The sequence below is a fragment of the Halichoeres trimaculatus genome, unplaced genomic scaffold (assembly GCF_033239565.1).
Source record: "Halichoeres trimaculatus isolate MK-OKI-2021-1 unplaced genomic scaffold, fHalTri1.1 fHalTri1_scaffold_18, whole genome shotgun sequence".
NCBI classification, from domain to species: Eukaryota; Metazoa; Chordata; class Actinopteri; order Labriformes; family Labridae; genus Halichoeres; species Halichoeres trimaculatus.
The window spans coordinates 24639046-24658189 of NW_027437196.1; the positions used below are offsets into that span (position 1 = coordinate 24639046).

General features: G+C 40.2%; 1 protein-coding gene across 1 annotated transcript in view; it reads left to right on the forward strand.

Annotated features, from left to right (window-relative positions):
• The window catches only part of itgb1a (integrin, beta 1a), a 39081-nt gene extending 19937 nt beyond the window's left edge, over positions 1-19144 (forward strand). Inside the window, exons 2-16 of the mRNA XM_074693297.1 lie at positions 4236-4302; positions 4679-4764; positions 6025-6244; positions 6334-6504; positions 7614-7852; positions 8115-8270; positions 8359-8454; positions 9590-9679; positions 9869-10009; positions 11503-11705; positions 11805-12043; positions 12143-12365; positions 13997-14232; positions 14428-14594; positions 16446-19144. Coding sequence (XP_074549398.1) covers positions 4236-4302; positions 4679-4764; positions 6025-6244; positions 6334-6504; positions 7614-7852; positions 8115-8270; positions 8359-8454; positions 9590-9679; positions 9869-10009; positions 11503-11705; positions 11805-12043; positions 12143-12365; positions 13997-14232; positions 14428-14594; positions 16446-16511 — 2400 coding nt within the window. The 3' untranslated portion in view covers positions 16512-19144. The remainder of the gene's footprint in view (positions 1-4235; positions 4303-4678; positions 4765-6024; positions 6245-6333; positions 6505-7613; positions 7853-8114; positions 8271-8358; positions 8455-9589; positions 9680-9868; positions 10010-11502; positions 11706-11804; positions 12044-12142; positions 12366-13996; positions 14233-14427; positions 14595-16445) is intronic.

The following is a 19144-nucleotide window of genomic DNA, read 5'->3' on the forward strand; positions in this document are numbered from 1 at the left end:
CGAATCTGGTTCTCAGCTGTTATTGATTTTTATACTGTGAACTGGAAGAACTCCTTTGCTGCAAAAATGAGCTTTCAAACTCAGGATCCTAACTCCATAAGTCTATATGTCTGCAGCCTTGAAGTTGTCATGAATCAGTCCGTGAATGTGAGATTACATCACACAGGGCAGGTAGAGATACATCTTTAGAATTTTAAATAATATTTAAGATTGGGTCATGTTGGGTCAAAATTTCCATTTCTTAGTGCTATTTCCCAAAAGCCATTTATGAAGAGAAGACCAAAAGTCCCTTTGACAACATCATGCTTGTTGACAAAATTTAGCATTGAGAAAAAAACATCTGTCCTTTTCTCTAAAGAGAAGGATTTTTTGGGTTTATTTGGTAGTTATGGGGGACACTGGACACTAGATGCTAACACTAGCTAAAGCAGCGGCTGCCTCATTTTTCTTCAGTATGTCTTTGTTCTTCAACAAGTTTTGGTGCCAGTTTTTTTCTCCTCTTCTGTAAATACTTATATAACACGTTTTACAGAGTAAAATCATGTTATTCTCTTCTAAGACAGTCAAAAATGTTCACACTGGTGGCACTGTCTTTATTCTCATCAGCTGTGCTTGCTCTTTTTCTCTGAATGTAACAGTGGATTGCATTTGAGGGGTGGGGCCAAAAAATCGATTCACACTTATCAGGATTTTTTGTTTTTACTTTTTTTAATCATGATTTTTATTCAAAAATCTTTTAATTTTCTTCAAACTTAAATCCTTTTTCTAGTCTTTGTTTTTTAAGCTAGGTTGGGAAAAGAAAGTTACTGCTTTCTCCAGCAGAGGGTGAAATTTTTTTCTTCAACTTTTTAGGTACTTTATGTCAGATCCCTTAAACAAATCCTCAATTCTGACTTACATGCATTGGTCTGGTGTAAAAAAAAAAAAAAAGAATTGCAATTTAACCGCCACATACTGTGTTGAAATGTGTAAAAAATAAAAAAATAAAGCAAGCTATATTGGTTGCTGCATCATACAAATCTTTTTTATGGGGATATTAAATAAAAATACATACATCAAAAATACACCAAGCCCCCTTCATCAGGTCTTTTGACATGTTCGCCTGATACATATTGTAACATATGAGCTATGGATTTATTCATCAAACATTGTCTTCATCAAGGAAATGTTTACTCTTGTGAGTAAGAAGCTGCAAACTTGTTAATTCAAAGAGTTTAGCACCACAGATCTTTAGAGATGACAATTACTCTGCCTGGATAATTTAAGTCTGTGATTTTTTTTTCATATTGTGCTCTTCAAATGTCCTCATTCTTTTCAGTCCAGAAATGTTGGAGACCAGAATAAATTGGTGACACTGCCCATGTTAACCAAAGCCATCTTGAAAAGCTGACAAGTTGTATTTATGTCTTCTGAACTCTGAGCTTTGGGGGTGGACCTGAGGGCAGCATAACATCCTGCTCCCAGCCCTTTCTCAGACCGCTCTCTGTCTTCTGTTGTACTTTACTGTTCTTTTTTTTTTACCCAGCATTCCTCTGTGCAGCTGCTAAGCTTCATGAGATTAGAGACAACACAGTTATTTTACTAACTTGACACCTTGCTGGCGTTTTACTGACGTGGTTTGAATGATTCCTCGGAGCTGAAGTTGAAACCCTGGTGTCGGTGGAAAGAAAATAACTGAGTGTGCTGCTCTGACTCAAGAGGAATGTGAGGCTAAATTCTTTGATTTGAAGTTTTGTCTACACTGAAACTGATGCAGCAATGAAGGACTTTATTATACATTTCTTCTCTTGGACGTCTGTTTGCTTTATTTGTTGAGGTGAGGTGTGATAGTGAAAGAGCGAGGTTAAATGTGGTATTTATCTAGCCAACTCACACCACCCAAGCGCAGCAGTGGAGGTTCAAGCCAGCTGATCTAATCTGGGGGGCTGCAGACAGGCCGTCTGCCCCTCTGTGTCTATATAAACGGACACACACATGCACGCACACACACACTGCACTGAGGAATGCATCACTCAACACCGAGCACGCTACACGTCAGAGCTTCCTTTACCACAGTGGACGGGAATGCAGTCTTTTAATGTAGCCTCTATGAATAGCCTGAAATTGGTCCAAAAGAGCTAAAAAGTTTGTTTCTTTATCACTATCTCTCCTGCTCTGATCTGAACCAGATGCTTGAATATCCAGTGGATTTGTCTTAAGCTTCTGTGAAGACTCTTACAGAAACGTCTCCCTTGTGTTAGTGATTTATTTCAGGACACCATACAGTACATTCCTCATGTAAATTAGATTCTGCACATGCTGATCTCCTGCTGGCTAATGCGTACAGCATCAGGCCATTGATTCGGTGTCTCTCTGTAGGAGCCTCCCCAGCTGTTGCTTATTAGAGCTGCCAATAAGAGGTGGGGAGAGCCTCTAATCTGACACCGCTAACTGAGACTGTGGAATTTATAATGATAGTCAGGGGTCACTGAAAAGTGTTTTACTTACTGCAACCTCAGCTCTCCTCTTGCGATTATTTATTGTTGGTTAAGGTGCAACCTAAAACTACAGGAAGTCTTCTCAAGCTTTTTTTATAGCCATGCTAGCAGCAGGGTTCAGGGGAGGCAATGTGGGGTGGTTTGTGGAAAGCATCTGGTACTACTGAATGAGCCACAATGAAATTATACAGGCTCTTGTGTATTTTGTGTTCCTTGACTTTTTTTGTATTCCAATGTTGAGGAGTCGATTTAGCCTTCTAGTTACGAAACAAACAAAAAAAATGGCAAATGTGAACTATCTCCATTTTCTCCAGAAGCCAAAAAGGAGGAGATTCTAGTCTGTATAATAAAAGAACTAAACAGGATATGCTTCAGAGCTTGGTAACCTTTTGGTTAACAAGTAACTACTCTCATATCAAAAACTAAAAATAACTTGAGTCATTTCATTGCTCCTATAGTATATCTTCTCACTGTACAGGGGGTGAAATTCAAACTTTGCAGTTTAGGAGTCATAAAGTTCATGAGTTTGCCCTATCAGACCAATAGATGGCCACCCTGTAGCTGTTAGTAAGGATGCTGAAAGCCTACCTCTTGAGCGTTGAGCATTTCCATTATGGCCCCCACCAATGATTGGCTTCAAAACTCGGTGTCAAAAACAGACAGATGACATCAGAGTTACTATATCCATTATTAATACCGTCTAGAACCAGGACTGTCAAGGTCAAGCTTGCTGCTTTAAAATGTTCACTCACGATCTATTGGTTATCTCAGTATCACCTGACACAGCAACATCTGGTTGTTTATACAGAAACTTACATTCAGGCAAACCAACAAGTTCAAACACAGGATCATAGAGCCTGTGGGGAAAGATGTCAAGTTGGTTCACCAGTTGTAGCTAACGTTAGCAGAGCTACCTCCAGTAGCTTTTGGTCTTCCTTGCAGGTTAATGTCTATATGCCTGTGCTGCCTCTTCATGGCTCAAGTTGAGTTGTTGTACATCAGTTTAACCACACTCTGAGATACTGTCACCTGTGCTTGTTTGCATCTGGGTTGTACATCGATTTGGCATTATGGCTGCAGCTTTGTGTTGTTATCATTTTCCCATGTCAAACCTGTGGTTGGAGACCAATATGTGTTACATTCCTGCCCAATTCACCAACAAATAAACATGCTACAGCTCTAGCATGTTAGCATTCCCACTTTTAAAATACATTGGCCACCTTCTGCTCAAAGAACCAATATGGTTAAGTACAGTTTCACTTAGTGGCGAAGCACAAATCAGCATTAAAGGCAGAGAAACCTCCTGTATGATGAATTAGTCATGAGCTTTGCATTAGGAGGGCGAGATACATCGATACGCCGGCCCAGAGGCCCTGCATTCAGACAAAGGATCAATATACAGGACAAGAAAGGGGGTTTCTCTGGGGATCTGATGCTATTTACAGAAATGGGATTTGAGGGGCAACAGCTGTGAGGCATTGTTGCTGTTTGTGTTTTTCTTTGCATGAATTTGTATACTGTGTGTGACTGAGAGTGGTCTGAATTGAATTAGCTGTCTGTTACCATTAGACAGGCTGAGAATAGCTTAACCCTGCCACTGGATGATTTATTATCTCCAATTATAACCAAGCCATTACAGTTCCAACCCATCATCTCACAAAGGCTCATCTGGACCCTTTTGTCCAGGAAATTATGAAACTCGGTGGTTAAAGAGGGTGTCACTGATGGTAAATGTTTTTTTCTTGTGTGTGTTTCCAGATGGACCTGAAACTGCTCCTGATCTCTACACTGTTAGGGGTTCTCTGTTACAGCCATGCTCAGAAAGGTAAGACCAGTTATATACCATAGCAACATCATTATTCTGTCACATCTTGTCGTTTTGTTGATGTAAGCTTGTGTAAAAACGTTCAGATCACCATGATGACTCGCTCCTGAGAAAGAGACTCATAAAGGGAGCCTATTTTATCTTAATGATGTCATTGACCAGAGATCCACCTCAGCATCACGGAGCGTAGGGGATAATGGAAAAGAATATCCCATCTCTGTATCCAATTACCATTGAGCCACACAGTGTTCCAGATGAAGTGATGTGTAAACATGGAGGGCTTAACAGGCTGCTTACTTTGCAGCGACTGAGCTTTACCCCTGCCCCCTCTAACTCTGCCTCTTCTTCTCCTCTTTTTCTCTCTTTGTTCATCCAGAGGGGAACGAGTGCATCAATGCCAACGCCAAATACTGTGGGGAGTGCATCCAGGCTGGGGCCAAATGTGGCTGGTGTACAGACCCGGTATGTGGATCCCAGTTTAAACCACTGTTGGGAAGTTCAATTTGACACCTTAAGTCTCAACGCTACTCATTTAGGCCTGAAGCTACTGATAGTTTTTCTTCATTTGGAAAGAAACAAGTTGATTGTTTGGCCTGTGCGACCAAATGGAGTGATGTGCTCATAATTTAGCAGATTTTGTCACTGGCTATTTATTTTCTGATTGTTCAAATCATCTGGGTTAAAAATGTGGTACAGGTGAGCTGACAATAAAATTCACCTGCAGCAGAGTGCTGTCTTATATTTCCACTTCTATTAAGTACTGAACAACCTCTCCATTTCAGATAATTCTGAATAGGGATGGTACGACTATTCAGGCACTCATGCTCACCATTGACCCCATTATTTGTGTAACGTTTAGTTACTCTCACACCCCTGCAAGCACTGCTTTTGGCTACAAAACTTGAACACATACAGCGTTACATGTGTGATCCAGCTTCTTGTTTTCAACAAACTGAATATACCAGGTGGGAAAATAATTAATGGGGTACACAGTTACGACTTCTCTGGCCATGGCTCAAGCACAGAGAGCCAAACTTCAGCAGGAGAAACTGTTTAACAGCAGCTACAGCAACACTAGGAGCATGTGATTAATTCCAAACTGTCAGCTGCACCTGTGACATGTCAGCCAAGAAAAGTGATGTTTCGAAAGATTTCGACAAAATGATTAAGTTGATGTGCAGGGCAAGATATGTAGCATTGAACTTAGCATGCCACATAGAATAACTTGTTTGATGCTTAACCACATGTGCTCCAAACACAGGGAGAAAATAGTACAGAGAGAAAACACGGTCTTGCATCACGTTATTTGCTATCCCTGTTAGGACATCTCGTTGTGACGAAACTAGAGCGGAGAAGATTAGCCTGCTGATAACCAAAATGGTAACTGGAGATATGCTCCCATTATTTTTTTTTGGGTGGTAAGGGCTCCAGAGAGCTGGTGGCATTTGTTGTGCAGGCGTACAAGCCACCGTCACAGAGACATCTACAAGAGTGAAAAAGATGTACGATAAGTCTATGATAAAGGTCTGGGAGGTCTGTGTGTGACAGACCCTATTTTTGCTTATGGTTAAAAAAATAATAATCTGAGCGCACTTAAGTACTCGTCATTAGGTAATCCAAGTGATCGAGTACAGGAATTACTCTTAATTCTAATTATTATTATTATCTTTATTATCTATGATTAATTCACTGATGGAATTCACCCTTTGCTTCTTCTTCCAGCACTTCCTGAAACAGGGCGAAACTGTGTCAACCCGCTGTGACGAGCTGCAGTCTCTTATAAGAAGAGGCTGTCGTGTCAATCTTATAGAAAACCCCCACGGTGATCAGACTGTCCACCAGAACAAAACAGTGACGAACCGAAAAAAAGGGGCGGAGAAACTGAAGCCAGAGGAAATCACCCAGATCCAGCCCCAGAAACTTAGCCTTACTCTGAGATCAGGTGAGGGTGGCTACTTCTAATGAGCACGCATTCCCTCTTTTGGGGTTAGAGATGTAGCTCTGTAAAACTTGAATATTAATCTGTTTTAGGTGAGCCCCAGACTTTTGACCTGAAGTTCAAACGAGCAGAAGACTACCCCATTGATCTGTACTACTTGATGGACCTGTCCTACTCCATGAAGGATGATCTGGAGAACGTGAAGAATCTGGGAACCAGTCTAATGGAGAAGATGTCAAAGATCACCTCTGACTTCAGGATAGGTGAAGATGTTAGAGACTAATTGGGTTTGACAGCTTGATTCTTTGGACAAAGTTTCTTTAGAAAGTTTTGTGTTGAGTTCAGTGAGCCAAATAATTTGACGCTCCACTTTTTAAAATTTTGTGCTGACATTTTTAAAAACCTCACATGTAACTCAAGTAGAGTCATTCTTCAATGGTCTGTTTCAGCCAGAAAATGTAGTATCTAAAATAATGGCTCAAAGTGGAGAAAGCACTGACTTCATGAAAGTGTTTCACTCCCCCCAAAAACCATTTAACTACAAAAAGTGGGTTTCTATATGTCAGAGAGTTGTGTGCCCCCTCATATAACCAAGACAAAGATAAAAACTGATTAAAAACACTCTTTAAAAAAAAAAAAATGCAAGGTTTGATAATCATAACTGAGATTGTCCCATCAACTTGACAAGTTACTACTCTCCCATGTTAATTTTCTAACCCAGAAAACAAGTGGTTCAATCATTCTGTCTGTAGTTGGGGGTCTGTAGTATCAGACTTTTTACTTTGTGCACACAGTTCCATGTGTGCTGTATGTATCAAGTGCCACCCAGATTTGAATGACCTTTATCTGACCAGAACCAACAAACCTGAGAGGTGAAACTTGAGAGTTCACTGGTCTCTACATTTATGAGGTACTTTTGAACTGGTGGTGCCATCTTATTAGGTCAAATCAATTTTAAAAAATGTCCAAAATTCTTTAAAGAAGCATTATTGTGCTTTTTCAGGATTTATTCTGTCCCTCTGGTACCCCCCTTAGTATTTTTACATGATTTACAGCTTTAAAAAGATCACAATTTTTACTCACTATGTGTTAGCTGCTGTCTCTTTAAGGCTCCCTGCTCTACAAACCCCCTTCCCTCTGATTGGCCAGCCCCCAGGGGGCCTGTTGGCCAATGAGCAGACCTTAGGGTTTTAGTCTCACAAAACGTCATGTTATCTCAATCACTTTGGAGACATCTGGTAAAGATCTGGTGCATTTTTTTTTTGATAGAACAGGAGAAGATGAATATGTTGTAAAACTCTTACTTTATATCCATGTTTAAAGTTTGGGACAGCATAATACTTCCTCTGTAAAATCGAGTTTTCCTCTAAAGGTTTTGGCTCCTTTGTGGAAAAGACGGTTATGCCATACATCAGCACCACTCCTGCAAAGCTGCTGAACCCTTGCACAGGAGACCAGAACTGCACCAGCCCATTCAGCTACAAAAATGTCCTGAAACTGACCAGTGATGGCAAGAAGTTCAACACCCTGGTGGGTAAGCAGCACATCTCTGGAAACCTGGACTCTCCTGAGGGAGGCTTTGACGCCATCATGCAAGTTGCTGTGTGTGGGGTGAGTGAAAACAGAACCAAAGGCTTTGCTCAGGTTCTTAGTTTGAGGGAATTTTCCCACATTTACAGTTCTTACTCACAGGGATGAAGCACCAATAAACGTGTTTATGTGGTGATGTGTGAAAAAGGTATTTTACAAGTCCTGGCTCTTTACAGGGAGAGTTTTAGACGCAGAGTTAGCAGCTCAGCTCTCTGTTAGCTTCTGTATTGTTGTAAGCAGATTATCTCTTCTGCTGGTTGAAGTTTCTTCATGCTTTTCTCAGGACCAAATCGGTTGGAGGAATGTGACCCGTCTGCTGGTGTTCTCCACTGACGCTGGTTTTCATTTTGCTGGGGATGGCAAACTGGGTGGCATCGTTCTACCCAATGATGGAAAATGTCACTTGGAGAACAATGTTTATACCATGAGCCACTACTATGTAAGTAGGTCAGGGGCTGTTGACCTGTTTTAAGGAGTCCCACGTGTTAGCCGGCTTCCCATGCTAAATTTGACTCCCTGTTTTAAAGGACTATCCCTCCATCGCTCACCTGGTTCAGAAGCTGAGTGACAACAACATTCAGACCATTTTTGCGGTAACAGAGGAGTTCCAGCCTGTTTACCAAGTAGGTCCACTTCTCTTTCTTATCCCTGTCCAACATAAAACTTCACTTATTCACAGTCAGTTTGGAGCAATCTCTCTCTTACTCCTTCTGCGTGCGTGGTCAAAATGCCCATCGGTAAATACATCCACCTGGGCTCTGACATCTGTTGTGTGTTATCGTAGCATCCCCTGAAAGTATCTTTATTTTCTTCTGCTGCTGCTTTGTTTTTTAGCCTGATTTAGACCATCTGGGTTCAGTAAAACAGTACACAGTCGTTTCAAAGTGATTCTACTTTTTTTTTTCTTTCGCAAAACACATTTTAAAAATCCATCCAAAGTGAACACTGATGTTAGAGACAAAAATCATTAAAATTAAAGGAGATAAAGAAAAATAACTTAATTTCTGTCATGAGTATAATCTTGGCTAGTTTGTTGTATGGGTAGCACAGGTTCGTGTATTTATACTTTAATTTTTATTTTTACCTTTTAAGATATAACCTAGAAGCCTTGGTTTTACAGATTAACTGGACCTTTCTATTGTTATTCTCTTGTGTTAAAGCACTATTTCTTTCATAAATGGTTTAAATCAGTGTGGTTAAACCAAACCTTGAACAAAACACTTAGAAAAACTGACCTCCTTTCAAGTGTTTTTGTCTTGTTTTCAGAAGAAAATGTCTTTTTAGACATAATATTAGCTACATTCACCACACCAGTCCAGAAAAAAAGTCTTATTTCAAGATATTCAAAGACAGAAATTAGGTCTGAATTGCTTGTACCAAGTAAAAAAAAAATTCTGCCAATGGAACAAGAGAAAAAGTTACTTGTATTAAGACATTATTCCAGTTCCAAGCAAATCTTCTAGCATTTTTCTTGTTCCATTTACAGATTTTTTTTAGCATGTTCCAAACTATTCAGACCTTATTTTTGTCTTTTGATATCTTGAAACAAGACATTTTTCTGGACTGGTAAGTTGAATGTGGCTCATATCAAGTATAAAGAGACATTTTTTAACTTAAAATAAGACAAAAACACTTGATAAGACTTACGTATTTTGCAGTGAATAGAAAAGAGTTTGTCTGTTAACTGTTTGTGAACATTGAGATCAAAGGTGATCTTTACACTTTTTCTAAAGTGTTTTTTTACCTTTTTTCTTTCAGGAGCTGAAAAATCTGATACCAAAGTCTGCTGTGGGCACTCTGTCCGCTAACTCCAGCAACGTTATCAACCTTATTATAGATGCTTACAATGTGAGTACACTCTCATGCACCATATTAAGGCATTTAATGTTTAGATTGATGTAGAACAGAGTGTTTCTTCATCCAAACAAATGCTCATTTAAAACTCTGCTGAGCTGTGTTTATGTATACTGTGTAAACAAAGAGACAGGAAGAAACCCCAGTGCAGGAAATTATATTGTTATCTCTTGTTTTTGGCAGTCCCTGTCGTCTGAGGTCATTCTGGAGAACAGTAAGCTTCCAGAGGGAGTGACTATCGCTTACACATCCCGCTGTAAGAATGGAGTGGTTAGCGAGGGTGAAAATGGACGGAAGTGCTCCAACATTTCAATCGGGGATGAGGTGAGGATTTTACACAAACACTGTTCCTGCAGTTAAATGTAGATGTCTAGCTGCACCCACCAGCCAATTTCTGACATAAATAATGATTGTATCAATTAAGTCCAGCTTTATTCGGGTGCGATTTGTGGTTTCTTGTTTTTATACAGACATCAGCAGACAGACATCATTTCAATCCATTTCAGTAATCAGCAAAAGACCCTTCTCTGTGTCACAGTTGTTTGCTAAGTTAACATTTTCTCTGTCTCGCTACACTGCAAAAGAACTGAAATCCTATCCAGTGTTTTTGTCTTATTTTCAGTAGAAGTAGTCTTTTAGACGTAATATGAGCCACATTCACCTGAGCAGTCCAGAAAAATGTTTTATTTCAAGTTATTTAAAGACAAAAATGAGGTCTAAATCGCTTGAAACAAGTAAAAAAAAAATGCCAATGGAACAAGAACAGTTTGCTCAAAATTTGCTTAAAGCTAGAAAAATGTCTGAATACAACTAACTTTTCTCTTGTTCCAGTTAGAGATTTTTTTTTTACTTGTTACAAGCAATTCAAATTAGGGATGGGGGCATTTCATATATGAAATAATATGGTACTGATGCCCGGTACCGTCGAGTGCCGGTAACAATTTTTGGTACTTTTTTGTGTTTATGTGATAAAAAATATCAATTTGTTTAATAATAAAATAAATGTTTTTTTAATTTAACAAATTTATTCTTCAATATATAACCTTGCAATGCTGTGTTCATGTCCAGTATGGAATCACCTCCTCTTCTACTCCTTTACAGTCACAAGGCTGTATTTAGGTACCCTAAACTGGTACCTATTGGTCTTATATGAATCAGTACTCGGTACTTAAGACAGAATTTGGTGGGTACCCATAAAAGTACCTAAGTCGGTACCCATCTCTAATTCAGACCTCATTTTTTTCTTTACGTATCTTGAAATAAGATGTTTTTTCTGGACTGTTCAGGTGAATAGATATATTAAGTCTTAAAAGCCATTTTATACTTAAAATAAGACAAAAACATTTGATAAAATAACAAGTCTAACGACTGATTATTTGGCCTATTCCAAACTTTAAACCTTAAAATAAAGGCAGCATTGAATGTTGACCCAGACACTTTGAAACTATTCCTTTAGTCAGAAACCAACAAGCAGTAACAGATGATTTTTAAAATACTTTCAGAGCTTGACTAGAAGCAACTTTAGAAAGAAAGACTCCAAACTCTGTCTGGATCCCTACAGTGTGTTGGTAATTATGCGCTTGGAACAGGAAGAAGGCTCCTCTCAGAAGTACTGAATAATTTCCAACCCTCACTTTCACAATTCGCTCTCTATGCTGCACAGAAACGACTCCTTGTGTCGGGGAACCTGTAAGCGCTCAGTCGTCATAATCTGTTTCCGCTGACATCATGTGGAAACATCTTTAAGGGTTGACCTTTAAGGGTGTTTCAGTTTGAGATTTCAACGCTCCTACTTTCTCTTTGATTCTCCTTCTTAGGTCATGTTTAGCATCAGTGTGACGTCTAAGGGCTGTCCCAAACAAGGCAAGCCTGAGGTCATCAAAATCAAGCCCCTGGGATTCACAGAGGAGGTGGAGATCACTCTCAACTTCATCTGTGAGTGTGAGTGCCACAAAACTGGCATCAAGGACAGTCCAGTCTGCCACTTTGGTAATGGGACCTACGAATGTGGAGCCTGCAAGTAAGACCCTGCGTGCAATCTGTATTTTATCACATCTACAGAGAAAATACAAGGAATCTGAGCAAACTGTTAGGAATAACACGCTTTCCCCTGTCTCAGGTGTAACGAAGGACGAGTGGGCAGATACTGTGAATGTAGCAGCAATGATGTAGCCACAGAGGACATGGACCGGACCTGCCGAAAGGACAATGGCACAGAGATCTGCAGCAACAATGGAGACTGTGTGTGCGGCACCTGTGAGTGCAAGAAGAGAGAGAACCCTGAGGACAGGTACAGCGGCCAGTACTGCGAGTGTGACAACTTCAACTGTGATCGCTCCGGAAACAAACTCTGTGGAGGTGAGTGTGACGGCTCTTAAGACCTCACCCTAACTGATGTGGAGGATTTACAAAGAATAAATCTGATCTCAGCTTTGCTGCCTTTTCTTTGTTCCCCAGGACACGGCAAATGTGAGTGTAGAGTGTGTATCTGTGATCCCATGTGGACAGGAAGTGCCTGTGATTGTTCTCTGGACAACAGCACATGTAGAGCCAGTAATAAGCAGATCTGTAACGGCAGAGGAACGTGTGACTGTGGTGTCTGCAAGTGCACTGACCCCAAATTCCAGGGTCCCACCTGTGAGACTTGTCCTACCTGCCCAGGAGTCTGTTTTGAACACAAGTAAGTCTACAATGAAGTGCTACCAAGTGACAGTAGTTTTCCCTGATTCATGTAACATGTTATGTCCTGATATTTTATCAGAGCAAATTAATCAGATAAACTTAGCAGTCTTAGTAATCTGGGGGGTAAAACTGCTGATTTTGATGAATCTGAAGCAGATGAGTTGATGTAGAATAGAATAGACTAGAATAGAAAACACTTCATTTATCCTCAAGAGGAAATTCAGGAGTCACAGCAGCAATCAATCAAATCAAAACAAAAGTAAGAAATTGTATAGAAAGTGTAAAAAGGTCCATAAAAAAATAGATGATGACAGCTTGTCCATCATCCTCCAGTTCAGCCTCCACCTCCACAGGGTCCAGGACTGAGCCTCCCCAGCAGTCTGTTCAGTCTCTGTCTCCTGGATCCTGTCTGCTCACAGCAGGTGAAGCTCTTCCAATGTAGCGTTGGTGCCTTGTGTTAGCTCTGTTAGCCATGTCTGTGAATAGCATGATGCTACTCTGGTATTCCCTCTATTGCTGGGTTGGCACGGCTAGCTTGTCCGGTTTATTGGAGAAAAATCCTACGTTCCCAACATAGACTGTATAAAACATGGACGTAGCCTCCGTGACGTCACCCGTCTGTTCCTGAAACTGTGAAATGAAGACAACCTGCTGACGCAGCCACATTTGCTGTGAGTTTTCCTTTTAACAGCTACAGGGCATTCTCCAGTCACGTTACCAGAGCTGTGCCTCTGATTGGCATTGACAGTCAAACGATCCTAATAATTTCTAATCCACCGAGTTAGAAAATAAAAATTCACTCACCAAACAGTGTGTGCCAATAGTGAAATCAGCATCTTAGACCCAAGCTGTTTTTAAACCAGACTGTAAATATGTTTTTAACGCTGTAAAAGTCTGTTTTTATGGCTGGGTGTGTACATGACTTCCGGTCTTCAGCCAGCTTTAAGTGCATTCTCATTGAACAGCAACTTTTAGCACTTCAGCAAAGGCTTCATTTTTACTTACCGGATGTTGCCCCTTGGTTCCCAATAAAGATAGATGGAAGGACAGGTTGATGTCGTCATTTCTTAGCTCTCTCCTCAGTACCGGAATGTTGTCCTCACCCCCTTCTCCTCACCTTGTGGGGAAACATCAGGCCTTGCACCAGTTAGCATTGACATGCTACAGGCTGCTAACAGCTGATTTCACATGTAGGATCTACAGACAAACACAGGAGTAAAAATAGTATAAATATCACTGAAGACACAACTAGTTTGGTGTCCATGACCAACAAATGAACAAATAAACCATGCAAAGTAATGATCCACTTTAAATGCAAAGATAAAGAAAAAGAGATGAAAAAATAACAAGAAACAGGCTAAGAAGCGAGAGCTGCCACAACAGGCAGCCACTTGGGCGGCAAAAAAAAATGTAGTGAGCTGCTAATCAGCTGATCAGGTTTTTAGTCATTTCTGTCATTTTGTAACCATCAGTATCACTGTGATCAGCTGTGGCTCATTGGTAATCAGATTTCTTTTCAAGTAGGAGATTGGAGTATGGCAGTGTGATCTAAGCTCCTGCTCTCACCTGTCAACGTTATGTAAACGTGTGGTGTATTGACCGTCTAACAGTACCACCCTGTTCCCTCAGAGAGTGCGTCCAGTGTCGAGCTTTTGGAACCGGAGAGAAGAAGGACACATGCGAGAAGGAATGCAGCGACTTCACCCTCATCAAAGTGAAGGACAGAGAAAAGCTGCCACAGCCCCACGACGCCTCTTACCCTGTGATGCACTGCAAGGAGCGGGACGCCAACGACTGCTGGTTCTACTACACCTTCGCCGTCAACAACAACACAGAGAAGGAAGTCCATGTGGTGGAGACTCTGGGTAAGCAGTGAGCTGAGCCCAACATGAGCCAGGGTGTGGACGGTTTCAGTTTCAGAAGGAGATAATTACAGGGGCTGCGGTGGCTGCGTCGCAGAAATAGATCATTTGTTTATTCACACAGAGGCGTGTGATGGTATGTTTTCCCATGCTCTCGTTGTTTAAAGCTGCCAAACTCTCTGCCCGACCATGTTTCAGACTGCCCTGCTGGTCCTGACATCATCCCAATCGTGTTGGGCGTGGTCGCTGGCATTGTCCTGATTGGCTTAGCCCTTCTGCTCATCTGGAAGCTGCTGATGATCATCCATGACAGGAGAGAGTTCGCCAAGTTCGAGAAGGAGAAGATGAATGCCAAATGGGACACAGTGAGTGTTTGGATCTCAGTTAAAGATCAGTGGGATGAATATTTTTTCATTTCTGGCCGAGGCTGGGTCAAGATATTTAAATGTGGAAACCAGGTGTTGTCGGGCTGTTCTGCAGAGCCAGCCGCTGTCAGGGAACTAACTTGTGAAGAGCGTTTGTTGTTCTTAGCAGCAGATGAGATTTGCAGACGTATTGATACCATTACAAAGTGTCTGGCTCACATTCTCTCCAGTCTCACATCTGCAGGAACAGATTGGATGTGTTGCTTTTGAGTGGCTCTCAAAATAAAGAAGAAATATGCCGAGGACTGTGTGGACTTTTTTGGGAATGTTATGCACTCTGAGCAGAGCTGGGCTTTTTTTTTTCCGGGGAGTGGCCACAGCTCCTCCCCTCCCTGTTTCCTGCCCTTTATAGCATCATCTGCCAACATCAATATGACAGACGGCTGAAGCTCAGCACTGCGTCCTGTGTAGTTAAATGCCGCCACCTAGAGGTGAAACGGAAACATACACTTAGTATGATTTTCCTCTGTGACACAGATGTTCACCAGCAGTGCAGTCGCCCCCTGCTGTTCTTTCTAAGGGTCCTCCCGGATACCATGAGTAGGGCATCTGATGACTCTAAAGTCCTTTAATTTTAAGACTCAAGAGGCTTGTTAGAGCCCAAAACATAGCGACCCGAAGTGTAATTAAAAAAAAAGGTATCAACCCTAAATGTAAGAACTTTTTACATGGGTCATTATTACATTTTAGGGTTTATAGCATTTTTATAAATTACATTTTGGGCTCAGCACTTTTGTAACATTATCAACCATTTATTAAATTTCAGGCTTTATTAACTATTTTTTTATTACATATTTTGTCATTGTTACATTTCAGGCTTTACCAAGGCTGAAACTAATCATCTCGAAAATATCTTAGTTTACACAATCTATGTAGTTAGTATTCTTCCCAAGTTTAGGACAGAGAACAAATTGTAAAAATTATTTTACACAGTAGGTTGCTGTGTCTTCTAATTCCCCCAAACCCGAATAATTACTCTCTTAAATTACTTACCTTAGTGTTTCCCAATCCTGGTCCAGGAAAAAAAAAAAAATTCTGGGAAAAAACAGCTACTTCTTTTTTCAAGTTAATACAAAACACTTCAAAATCTTTGTCCTAATTTCTTAGCTTCTGTTTCTCACCCTGTCTCCTTTTCATCCCCTTCTCTCAACTTCATTTGTACCTTTTCTTATTTCAGACTGCTTTTCTTGGTCTTCTTTATTTCTGTTTTGTGCTGAACTCCTGTCTTTCCTCACCCTCTACCTGTAGCAAGAAAACCCCATATACAAGAGTCCTATCAATCAGTTCCAGAATCCAAACTATGGCCGTAAAGCTGCTGTCCTTTGAGTTTGTATTTCTTTTTTCCTTTGGCTTCTTTTTCCTGCATGGGCTGTGACTTAATTTCACTTTTACCCCACCTCACTTAACCTGTAAAACTATAAAATCAAATTGAAAGAGAGAATTGAACCCTGAAGGTGTAACACTGACGCCATAGTGGGTTACAGTGCGTGCATGAGTGTGCAGTGAAGATTATACAGCTGGAAGTCACAGAACTGATCCGATCATTGAGGATTAAAGTATATCAAAACAAAACGACCTGCCTGGTGAGATGGAGGAGTTAACCAATTAGCACTTGCTCCTATTTGGTTATTGTTGGAGCAGCATGGTGTTGAAATGAGCAGTAGATAATGTATAAAGATCAGACTAGATTTCTGTGTTTGTTCGTTTTTTGCAGAAAATCTAACATTTTCATCACACACTGCTCAACTGAGATTTAACCACATGACTAATTTGATGTTTTTTTATTCACAGGGTGAAAATCCTATCTACAAAAGTGCTGTTACAACTGTCATCAACCCCAAATATGAAGGAAAGTAATGGATGCATCGTTTTCATATACTCTGCTCTCGAGCATCATCTGATGCCTGCAGGATTCACCGTGGATTTGTGGGGGTCTGAAGGAAAACCTGGTGGAAATGCTGTCATTTATTACATGTTGCTTTTTGCCACAATGTACCCTACAGCCACTGCATCTGCCTTTCTACTAACACTTATGATTTATATGCATTCGTTGTTTTTTTAGATGTACAGTATACGGTTTGTGTATATACTTTTATGTTGCATTTTTGCAGAAACAATGAAATGAAGGTGCTTTTTTCCTGCCGCAGGACTGGCAAAGGCAGAAGATTTGCTTTTTGAACATCACAATGTGGACACTATGGATACCTATTCTGTGTATAAGTATTACTCAGCTGTCTGTCCTCTTGTCTCTCTGTGCACTGACCTCCTGTGTGTTTGAGCTGCAGACAGGACCTGAGTTTGATACATAAATTGTCAGCCATAGCAGCACATTATGTCGATTTGTATATTAGGGATGGAACGGTTTATGAAAACATCTGAATTGAGTGGTTTTCCTCACTCGGTTCAGGGTGCATATGCTTCGTTCGGTTTGTGTTTGTTTTTTTTTTTCTTCATTTTACTTCTCAGATTGAAGCCAGTGTGTGGCTTCAATCATATAGATGCCCAACTCGAGGCGAAGGAGTACAGCAGGACACTTAGTGGGGAAGCATGTGTGTTGTTTACATAACGAGCAGGGAAGACAGAGTTAGAGGGTGTACCTGTGGTGTTGTGTCATTCTGGGAGCTGTTTAGATTCAGTGTGAGCTCTGATGACGGCGGTAAGAAAGTGGGGGATAAAACCACCACTGAGTGTTGTCAACTTGGAGACTTTGTCGCTACATTTAATGACCTTTCAGACTCCTCTGGCGAGTTTTTTGACAATTCTCGTGGCTTTTCTGGAGTTTGGAGAATCTGAGGTGAAAGCATGTTTTAATCTCCTCAATGCACTGCAAAAACTGAAATCTTATCAAGTGTTTTTGTCTTATTTTCAGTAGAAAATTCCTTTTTAGACTCAATATGAGCCAAATTCACATGACCAATCCAGAAAAAAGTCTTGTTTAAAGTTATTTAAGGAAAAAATTAGGTCTGAATTGCTCGTAACCAGTAAAAGAAATCTGCCAGTGGAACAAGAGAAAAGTTACTTGTATTAAGACATTGTTCTAGTCTCAAGGAAATTTTCAAGCAATTTTTTCTTGTTCCATTGGCAGATTTTTTTGCTGATTACAAGCGATTCAAACCTCATTTTTGTACTCTGATAACTTGAAACAAGACATTTTTCTAGATTGATAAGTTGAAAGTGGTTCATATCAAGTATAATAAGACAATTTTTACTGAAAAAAAGACAAATTACTTGATAAGATTTCAGTTTTTTTCAGTGTGGTCAGCATGTGTGAGTCCCTCCCTTATCCAAAACACAGACAGACAGTCCGCCTCACTCACAGCAGTCTCCTCCTGCTGCTCCAGAGCAGACAACTGCATTCATAAAGGAGAAGGGTTGATATTTAAACATTATGAAAAAAAAACAAGAATGGACAAAAGAAAGTTAATTTGTAGTTTAAACATATTTATGATGTTGTGTTTTACCTGCTTTCTGTCTCTCCCATGTTATTTCTCGCTCTTTCAGAGTCCATGACAATGCCATGCAAATGGATTATTGACAGCAGCGTCATTTAGTGGCTTTTAGTCACTACTGGAACAGCCAATAGTGACTTTCCTTACTGAGGAGTTGGCATGTTGAAACTAGCAATGTTTCACTCAGCTTTAATGATGGTCTGAAAATGGGAAACAGCCTCATTCTTTCAGCAGTTTCATGACTATACATGACAGAATTGATTAGAAATAATCTGTTAATAGTAAAAGAATAATCTGTTAGGGTATATGGTAATCTGAAGTGTTAAAATCAACAACAGTGTACACCAAGCCGAACCGAAAACCGTGACCACAAAACCGTGATAAGAACTGAACCGTGGTTTTGTCAACCGTTCCATCCCTAGTGTGTATATAAAGAAAATAACTGCAATACGGAGCATTGAGTGATGCTTACACAGATTGGACGGTTCTGTTGAATCTCTTATGCAGTAAATGTAAATGTAGTTTTTTAAACTGCAGCTGAAGAAGACCTGAAGGTAAAGATTTTATTTTACTCTTATTGAGTACTTGAAGGAGTAAATACATAAGATGAAGGTAAATATCAACTGTCTTTTATTGAAGTGTTGATGAACTATCACAAAGGGACTGTATACCACTTGTTAACTCATTCAAGCTGTAGCAGTGTTGAACAATCAAAGGATTTTTAAAGTTATGATGAAGATGCAACTAGCTTGTTCTCAGGATTTTTCCTGTGTTTGTCGAGTGCACCAAAAAGCTTCCTGTTGTTCAGTGGACTGGTGAATTTACTGCCTGGGTCAGTTATGTTATTTGCCTTTTCTGTATCCTTTAAACTGAAACACATATGTTCTGGACTTTGTATGAATCACCTCTTTCACAGCCAAATGCCTCTAAAGTTCCACAAACAAGCCTACACAGTATTGTTTTCAAAGTGCCTTTTGTTTCGAAACCATGTTCTCTCCTGATGCTGTTTATGAGTTATTTATTAAATAAATTACAAAAATG